This window comes from Lolium rigidum, chromosome 3 (genome assembly GCF_022539505.1).
Source record: "Lolium rigidum isolate FL_2022 chromosome 3, APGP_CSIRO_Lrig_0.1, whole genome shotgun sequence".
Lineage (NCBI taxonomy): Eukaryota > Viridiplantae > Streptophyta > Magnoliopsida > Poales > Poaceae > Lolium > Lolium rigidum.
Genome location: NC_061510.1, coordinates 104,062,614 through 104,072,476, shown reverse-complemented (window position 1 = coordinate 104,072,476; position 9,863 = coordinate 104,062,614). Strand labels below are relative to the sequence as shown.

Here is a 9,863-nt window from a genome sequence, read left to right as displayed (position 1 = left end):
TATTATTCTCAGAAAAGGAAACCACACTTAAAAAATCATTTTCCTGCAGCGCGACAGCTTGCGACGCCTTGCTTGTGTTCCCATACCACACCGCCACCACTACACACGTTCGACGAAATTCCCCCGCGAGTCCTCCACTAAGATTCGCCCGCATCTCCCCCCGATTCCTTCCTCAATTCCCGTTTCGAAATCCGCCAAGATCGGAGGCTCTCGCCCTCGCCGGAACCCCGCCGCGCTCGCTGTCCCGACCCCGTGCGGCCGGATCTCCGGGCTCCAGGGTTATTGATGGTTCTTGGGATCCGGAGGGCGAGGCGGCGATGAGCAGGCTGGCGTCGGAGCTGCACCGGCTGCGGAGGTCGCCATGGGAGGTGCTGTGGTCGGCGCTGGTATCGTGCGGCCTGGTGCTCTTCTCGCAGCTCGCCGTGGCCATAGTGCCCCGCCTCCTCCCCTCCATCTCCCTCCTCGCCATGCTCCCCGTCGCAGGTCAGTGCGTGCTCGCTTTGCTTTCCTATATGACTCTTTTAGCGCAATTTTGACCTTTGCTCCTTTTGCGTGCTGCACAGGTTTGGTATTCCTTGCGACTATTGTGGTGGGGAGGTTATGGAGGAGGTTCATCGGAGTGGGGGCGTCGGCGCCGCTGTTCGTGCTCTTCAACGTCCTCTTCTTGTGGGGTGTCTACGTATTCGTCATCCGGAGAGGTGAAATCCCTGCGCATTGCATCTGTTTGAGATTGCATATTATGTCGCTGCAATTTGTATGTCTCATTTTCATTTCTAAAAGAAGGTAATCATTCGTTATAGCTCAATGCACTGGTAGACAGGTATAGTACCAAAATCGGGTTGTGCCTATTGCTTTAGGTGTATGTTATTTTTGTGGCGGTGTCTGTTTTATTGATGGAGCTTAGAATCGTTCCTGTTGTATTGGAATTCTAGACCACTATTAGATTTAAATAAATGTAACTATACACGGCATTTCGTAACGATCTAGGATGGAATATTAGACAGGCGCCATAAAATGGTTGTGTGATTCAATAATTCAAACATGTACCTAGCTTATAAACTTGTCTCCTTGCATTATGCATAATTTGCTGTAATTTTCTATGCCGTTTTGTATCAGTGTATTGGTAATGAGTGTATCTAGCTTCTTATAGTTTTGTAACTTGTCTTATGTTTTGCAGACACCTCTTCTCTACTAGACATGCTCATTAATGCTGAGTGTGCACTTCTTCTGTGGGGACTGTACAGGTTAGCTCCTCCACTAGAACATATTTTATTTGTGATGCACTTACCAATCTCTAAGCTAATTTACATTGTTGTTTTGGAAAGGAAAACGTTCATTTTAAACCTTAAATACGGTTCTCATTCAGCCATTCCAAGATATACCGTGGACATTTGAACTTCTTAATCCCGGCAGATCCTGACCTTGAACTTATTTGGCACACTCTGGGAACCCTGACTGGAATTCATATCTACCTTTTCCCCCAACACACATATCCCTCCCATTCCCTTCCTTCCTCCCCTGCAGAGGCCAACAGGGAACGTCTTTTTGAGTGAGGCGATGGAGGGGAAACAGTGCTAGTTGAGCAGCGTCTCATTAGGCCAGTGTTGGAGATGGATAACTGCGAGGAGGGGAAACAGTTGGGAAAGGGTGGCTGTGGCGGGATAGGAATTTCTGGGAGAAGCGAGAACTGGGAGTAAAACTGGGGACATATGAGAGAGAAATGGATTATCTCGGACTTTCTCATGTGGGCTAGGGATGTTAGTGAGTGCGAGAAGATATGAGATCCCCATCAGGGTCACTCATTTTTCAGGTGTGCCAAAACAAGCTCAAGTTCAGGATTTACTAGAATTGGCCAGGATTATGAAGTTCAGGGTTCAAAACCTCCAATTTTGAGGATTGGAAGTTTGAGCATTCGAGGATTATCTTGGACTCCATACGGAAGTTCAGGGTTTACAGTGAAATTATTCCTTTTGGACATACTATGGCTTAACAGTTATTGGCCTTACCTTTGGGATTGAGGGTTTAGTTGAATTTCTTACTCCAGGATTCTTTCTGGTGATCCTGGCATTGTTGCATACGAATCTTCATTTTTGGAAGAAGCTGGCTGCAAGGATTTCGTGGATGCCATATGCTCGAGTGAGGTATTGAGGAAGTAGAGTTTTAAATGAAGTTGTTATAATAAGTTGTTAACCTGAAATGTGGAGTTCTTGCATTAACATGCTGTCATCTTTTGTACTTTTGGTGTAGAAGCATCCATCTCTCTCAAGGGTGAGGCAATGTAACTGTTGCAAAGCAAATGTTAGAGGTTATGACCATCATTGTCCTGCATTTGGTAACTGCATAGGTACTATATAGTTTTTCCATCGTTGTTGCATGTAGATAAACGCACACTCTAATTTTATACCATATTTTGCAGGACAGAAAAATCATAGGCTGTTTATGGCACTTTTAACAGGATTTGTTGTTGCTGAATCAACATATACAATGTGCTCAACTAAATGTATGTGGCTGTTTATCTCCTTGATTTTGAAATGAATTAACTTCTTTCCCTGGATAGTTGATGTAAATGCTTTCACAGCTGGGACGGTCTTTGTTCTTATAATTAAGGACACTGTACACCCATTTACTAATTTTGGACTTGCATGTCTCCGGTGACCAAATAGTGCTCACACTCTTGGGTTTCCCTGCATTTATTAGTGCTTTTATTCTATTTTCAGATATATCTAGATGCATAAATTCAGGAACTATAAGAACTGAGGTATCTCCTTCCATCATCTAATTTTGCATACCTTGCAAAGTGATATTACTCTTATCAAGCCAATTGATCTCTTCTTCCTTGCATGGAAATTATTTGGTATCATTGATGGGTCTGGTCTATGACAAAATGTAGCACATGGATAGCATTTTTTTGCTTTATTACTAATATGGGTAGCCTCTTGTTTTGGCCAAATTCTGTTCCAAAATATTAAAAGTAGAAAACATAATCTTACCTAAATGTTTGCCAAACTTGGTCAAAGTTAGACAAGGGAAACCTTATCTATCAGAGGCACAAAACAAATGGCTTATGTTAACACACAGAATGGTTTTCTTACGCATTATGGATTTATGGGTGCAACAGTGCACATTGATTTTCGTCAAATGCTGGTCTGCCTTAGTAGATTCAGATATTTAGACACAATTTTGAGAAAACGTGTAATTCAATGTGTTTTAAGGACATGTGCCATCATATTGTAATGTAAAGTATTCTTTTGTTTTATGACACATTGAGCAAATCGTTCCATGAACTAGTCCTGCATGATGCTATCTTCCATGAAAAAGTATATACAGTCTTGATCTATGCCCATCAAATAGCATCATTATATTTAAGATCACCACATGCTACTTACTTGGGGCAATTTTACAGAATCCCTTATCTCTAAACATGGTGATTGGCGCAATGCTCTTCTCAGTCCTCCAAGTGCTATGGCAGGTTTGTTGTTAACCTCTATGACGCAGTAACTGAATATAGTTTTTGGTTTTGTAAGCATTTACCTCTGCACATGCATGCATTGTGAAGAAGAAAAAACATCTCATGTGTCTGAATTGTGGCAATAAATTGCTTATGGGTTGGCTTGTCAGCATACAATTAACAACAATTCACATGACAAGATAATCAGAAAATGTTTTGGGTAGAATTGACATCATGATAATGGTTCGACAAATCATGCTTCATGAATTATGAAGAAAGAGAAGGAATACAGATCCTGTATTGTATAGTAACTTGTCGACTGCTTAGGATCACAACTAGCGATATCCTCTGTCAGATGTTTTTTCATGCATCAACTTTACTGGAAGTCGTAACATTTGTAAAAGTATACTCATCTGCTGCAATCTTGACATATATGCACAGCAAAAGCATGCAAGTAGTAATACCAGCTCGGTGTGTCAGATCTCAGCCACTTCATGTTTGCTATAATTGACCAAGTATCTGTCATCTGGGTGAATCTTTTCTTTTTTGAACAGTTTGAAATTCGGCCTGTGTTTTTTGTTGAATCGGTGACAGTTTGTTTATCTTGAGCGTTTGGAAACACTCCTCTTATGCAAGGCTGTAGGCTGTAGTTACACTTGTGTTGCTGTGAGCGTTTTGGAACAAATCTCACTAGAAATTATTTTGCTGCTACTTGCCAGGTCGTGTTCCTGATATGGCATGTATACGGCATCTGCTTCAACATCAAGACAGATGAGTGGGTAATGTCAAACTTCCCGTGCTTTGGACTCTTTCTTCACCAGTTGCAGGTGGCCTGCTCGTTTGCTGTTTCTTATAGCTAAGAGGTGAGATTTTCCAGATAAACTGGAAGAAATATCCTGAATTCCAGATGAAGGAACAGCCTCAGTCAGGTGCTGTACCTGTACTCTGTACAGATATTTCGGACGAGCAATCAATACCTCTTTTGTGTGTTCAATATAGGATACATGTTTGACCTTTTTCTTAACCACAAATGCAGATTGTGGAGTCAAGTTTGTCAACCCATACGACAAAGGCATGCTTTGTAACATTAGGGAGTTCCTGAAGCCGAAATGATACAAGTTATTAAATCTCGGGTAGCGAGACCTGACTTATGTGAAGGCAAAACACAAGATATTCTTAAACGGAGCAAAGATCGAAGAACACCACTCAAGATTCCTGAAGATAAATTATTCTTTTGCCTGTTACTGCAACACTGATTCATATTCATTGGTTTGTGCATCGTTTGGACTTTCTGGCAGTCTGGTGGCTGCCATAATACACAGTCAACATTCTTTGAAAACCACTTTTGAACGGGAAACTGCGTGCTGATGAATGCCATGTCGCCGCAAGCACGCTACATCTTGTAGCTCTAGAAATTGATTATTTATCAGTATGGTAATTCACGTTGTATTCCTGCACGTGGTATGCACTGGTACATTTCCATGTTCTGTTCGCCAGACCTGACCAGTTCATTCCGTTGTGTCGATGATACTGTAGTAACAATTGTTTCATATGTCGATGCCTGTTGCTGTCAATTTCGTTGCTCCACTAGTGATTGGCACAAGAAAAAAGTGTCGAGTTGATGCAATGGCGAGTAGACGCCAGCTTCTGTGTGCCCCAAAATGACAGGGACGTGCAGCTTATCCGGCACGGGTTGTCGCCGTCGGCTTAAGGCCTTGTTTACTTCTCAGGTTTTTTGGGTTTGGGAGGGGAAATTACCGGCCCACGAGTAAATCCCGAAAGTTCCCGAACGGCCCGTTTACTTCTCATGTATTTTTGGGTAATTTACCGGCCCATCCCAGAACTTCCCGATCCGGTAAGCCTCATCCTCGCGTATCCTCACACACGAGGGTACCCCCGTGTTTCTGGTCGTGGAAAAGGGAAGAGAGACGCGACGGGCGACGGGCGACGGCGGCGACAGAGACGACGACGGCGGGGAAAGGAGACGACGGCGGGGAAAGGAGACGGCGGCGGGCAAATCAAGAAGGCGCCGACGAGATCCTCCTCCGGCGACTGGTCCCGGTGAGTCCTCGCGCCTCCTCCCTAGCTAGGGTTTCTTGGGGTCGCTGCCGTCCGCGACCGGGAGCTCGTCTTCGCCGTCGCCACTGGTGAGGCCGTGCCAGATCTCGGGCACCCCGTCCTCGCTGACGCCGCGGGTGGAATGCCAGGTGGGGAACAGCCCCGATTTCAGGAGGTTCAGCGCGGCCTCCCTAGCCGTCGGGAAGCAGCCGTTGTGCCGGTCAAGGACCGTCTCCATGGCCTCTTTTGTGGCCGCCAGTAATTTAGTTGTTGCTGTTCGTCAGTAATCTTGTTCGATCATAGAACATTGCGTTCATTTGCTTAGCCGATACTACTAGTACTCTGAAAGAAGTCCAGATAACCCCCTTAAGTATTGAGTTTGGGACCCTAAACCCCCCTAAGTTTGGATTGGGGCACTTAACCCCCCTAAGTATCAAATACCGGGTAAATTGCCCCCTTCAACTGCTCATGGCTGTTTTGTTAGCTGTTTTGATCCACGTGGAAGTGGTTTTGGCCACGTGCGGCAGCTATGCCAGCGTGGATGGACCGAGCAAATAACCCGTCGTTGCTGACCGCCTTCGCCTCGCTGCCGGCACCACGTGCGGCAGCTATGACGCCGAACCTTTCCTCCGCCGCTGCTGACAACGGCCACGAGGTCAGGGCTGATGATCGGCGGCTCAATTTGACGATCCCTCCACCGCAGCTGCCGAACCAGCTCTTGCCTACGCCTGTCCTGTCTAGCGATGGCGTGGATTGGGGAGTTGCTGCGCGAGCTGTGCTGTGCACGCGGGTGACGGGCTCAAGCCGAGGCCAGTACGCGTGGGACGGCGTGCCTTGGCGAGCTGCTGCCTGCGCTGCACTGCATGCGGTGGACGAAGTGAAGGCGATGCCAGCGCGGGTGAACGAGGCGCGCGGAGATAAGCACAGGCGGCAGGGGCGCGCGGCCGTGGACTTGCGCTGGCTGGCGGCGCATCAGAGACGAATAGGTGGAGCTTGGGTGAGGGAGCATCGTGAAGGGGCTCGGGCGGCCGGAGAGCGAGCAAGCGGGGTGCTTGCTCGACGGGCTGCGTGATGCGTTCCTGGGTATAAATACTCCGTGTACTGATCAGTGGTTTGAGCTAGCTGAGTTGAAAAGAACAAGCGTTTGCGTGGCTGTACGTGCGGCCGGCAACTTGAGTCATCTCCTGTATACTTCTTGTACCTCTGTACGTCCGAGTGTGAGAGAGAGCGACACCGTCCACCTCTGTGCGATAGATTCGCGACGCGGTCAACCGCGCGCTCGCCGTGGAGCCGCACCATCCTCCACACCTCCCGCAGCCGTGGCCGCGGGCACCGTGTGCGCATCTGCGCCAGGGCCTCGACACCACGGCGACCATCGGCGGGCGCTTCCTCCTCCAGCCCGACCTCCGCGCGCGCGCCGGCGCTCGTGAGGAAGGCAAAGGAGCTGGGGTGGCTGATCCCTGGGTGCCGAAAGCTTCCCTTCCCAGCTCCTATCCGAGGCGTCGGACTACATCGTCGCGTTCCAGATGCATGCCGCGCTCGCGCAGTCCCTCTCCTCCGTCTCACGCCCACGTGACAATCCAAGCCCAAGGCCAGCTTTAGTGTGATTGATTTTGTGTTGAATCGATGCATGATACGCCCGTGTGCCCACGTCGACAAAAACCACTACCAAAACAGCTATTACCGGTCTGAGGGGGGGATTTGACTGGTATCTCATACTTAGGGGGGTCATGTGCCCTACTTAATAGTTAGGGGGGGTTAGTGTCCCAAATCCAAAACATAGGGGGGTTATGTAGACTTCTTTCCTAGTACTCTACTTAAACTCGTTTCTTACTACTGGCTGGCTGCTAAGTGGTGAGTGCTAGTCAGCGTGTGCCCGCCATCCTAGCTAGCAAACACAGCAAAGATCTGACTACAACTCTGCCCAGAAACTTGTTACTGCCCGTCACTCGTTTCTTACTTCATTGTTTACTTGGTGGTGTTGGCTGATAGGTTTCCCTTCCAGGATTTGCTACTGCATTGTCAATCATAATGTGACGTACCTCCTTGTTTGAGGCTTGCTTTGGCAGTATATCTAATTCGAACACATTTTCAAGAGATTACGTACGCATTCCGACATTCAGTATACAATATATACAATCATGACCGAGCTAGAGCACCTGTATTGTGGCACATTTTTCAATCAGTTTATTAATACCTTGTTTGATCAACCGTGACAAGAAGGCTAATCAGTAGCCTTGAGTTTACTTGTCTGTGCAACCATCCATGCCTACCTTAAATAGCTTCTACTACTTTTACTTGTCTGTGCAACCACCGGATGATTTCTGTTGGCTATTAGGAAAAGCATTAGTTGCTAAGCTAAATTTAAGGTTTACTTGTCTGTTCTGTTTTTTTTATATAACTGGGTGATCAGACTGCTGCTTCTACTGTCCTACAAACTGCTGCTAGATACTTGTTGTTTAAAAAATATTCCAGTCTATAATAAGTCCCCGGTATTCTGTACTTCGTAGCATGAACCCAGTTTGAGTAAAGTGATGTTAATTGCTTCCTGTCCTCACTGCAATCTTTTCTTTCCCATGCCTAAATGGTTCTTCAAAAGTTTCAACATTATGTCAAAAAGACCAATTTATTCAAGATGAATTCAGATTTTGCAGTAGGTTGGTCTTATACATCAAATTTAATGTATTTTTTTTATAGATACCTGCACCTTGGCCTATTCTTGGATTGGATCAACCACCTCCATCTTGGGAACTTGTGAGAACGCCTGTTTTTGGTATGAATCATATTTACTACCTATACTTGATTTCCTCCCTTCTTGGTAAAAAATGGTGTAATTATTTGGAACTTCAGTTCTCAATTCTTAACCCTGTTCTTTTCTCAACGAGTCAGCTATCATTAGATGGTAGAATGCATGGCCTAGACAGGTAGCTAAGGACCAACTTCTGAACTGTCTCTATGCGACCATACAGTAAAAACTAGTTAAGATTTATATCCTTGTTAGAAAGATGCGAATTAGTAATGGCAAATTTTGTATAATACTGAACTTTGATCGGATAAATGGTACGATTCCAGTCCCTGTGATATTTGCAATGAACTAACTATTCTGGTTAGTAATTGGAGTAGAGACACCCTTTTTTATTGGCCATTCAATAAGTTTGTACTATAAGACTCCTCAGTTCCCTGTTTAAATGAAGGTTCTGAAGACCCGTGTGTTGTGTGATTGTTAAAATGTTAAATAGTTAGTTGTATGAGAAATGGTAAACCTGAAATACTCTACAAATAATTGTGTTGCTCGATGGGAGGAAGTTGTTAGAAGTATAGTATTTATACATATTCTTGGGTAGAAACTAAAAGCTGGCCACTGTAAGCATACTAAATTGCTCTCCGATGAACTGATGGTGTGAATGTGTGATATCAATAGTCTCCCCAAATCAATTGACTGAATTTTATGATATTTGCGATGAAAATTCTGTTGTGGTTCATAGTTTAACTAATTCTTTGTGGGGTTTTCCCTTTAATGGATGGTCGAACGAAAAGCTCACAATGACATTACATTTCATATGTGGCTACTTATGTACTGTTGCTATTATTGAGCAGTAGCATTAACATATGCTATTAAGGTCTGTACAGATGCTAAAAGATGGTCTGAGGCTACCTGGCTATTTATATGGCCAAAGTCTCTACTGATATATACATGTTTATGTCATTTTTTTATAGATACCTGCACCTTGGCTCCCTGTGACTTGTGAAAATATGATGAACTGACCACTTGTCTGTATCTATGTATGAACAATATAGCATTGCGTCCACGTCTCTGTCATGCACTACAAATTATTGTCATGGAAGTTTTCCTAATCAGATATCTTACTGTGTTTTATTCTAGCAATGTCTTGTCTCTAAATTTTTTTTTGTCCAGGTCTGCCATGGACTGCACTCATCGGAGCTAAATGATACCGATATTGATGACTATCTAGGATACTTATTTGTCAAGTTGTTGCATCGTTCGAGAAAATTGCATTACAATGAGTTCATGTTAAATAGTGTTTGTGTAATGCCGTTTAAAATTATACCTAATACTTGGTTATGAACTGGTTGTGCATTACACAATCAAAGATTGAGTTTTTAATTTAGTGGTTGTCCATTATCATGTTGTGTGGTGCAAAGATTGTGTTTTTAGTTATCCCATCTCATACCTCTCATCCCCAAAACAAAGTAACTAGAGGCTGTGGGGAAGGGTGTGGGGAAATGTGGGGAAAAGTGGGAATTGGGTGAAAGGGGGTTTTCACCAAATCCCCTCCCATCCCCAAACCCCTAGGGGATGAAAATACCCCAGGAGTAAATAAGGCCTAATAGATGT

General features: G+C 44.9%; 1 protein-coding gene across 4 annotated transcripts; it reads left to right on the top strand.

The window, feature by feature from the left end:
• The first annotated feature begins 302 nt into the window (after positions 1 to 302).
• On the top strand, positions 303 to 5,004 carry LOC124702092 (palmitoyltransferase Hip14-like). Of its 4 annotated transcripts, none has more exons than XM_047234197.1 (11): positions 303 to 483; positions 564 to 698; positions 1,178 to 1,244; positions 2,045 to 2,141; positions 2,248 to 2,344; positions 2,417 to 2,500; positions 2,718 to 2,758; positions 3,404 to 3,469; positions 4,168 to 4,227; positions 4,326 to 4,377; positions 4,485 to 5,004. In XM_047234197.1, the coding sequence occupies exons 1-11, from the start codon at positions 318 to 320 to the stop codon at positions 4,559 to 4,561; spliced, it is 942 nt and encodes a 313-aa protein (XP_047090153.1). In that variant the 5' UTR covers positions 303 to 317; the 3' UTR covers positions 4,562 to 5,004. The 4 variants fall into 4 exon arrangements, with proteins under 4 accessions (XP_047090153.1, XP_047090152.1, XP_047090154.1 ...); XM_047234196.1 differs by having other exon boundaries at positions 4,479 to 5,004; XM_047234198.1 differs by lacking the exon at positions 4,326 to 4,377 and having other exon boundaries at positions 4,168 to 4,311.
• Positions 5,005 to 9,863: the final 4,859 nt, after the last annotated feature.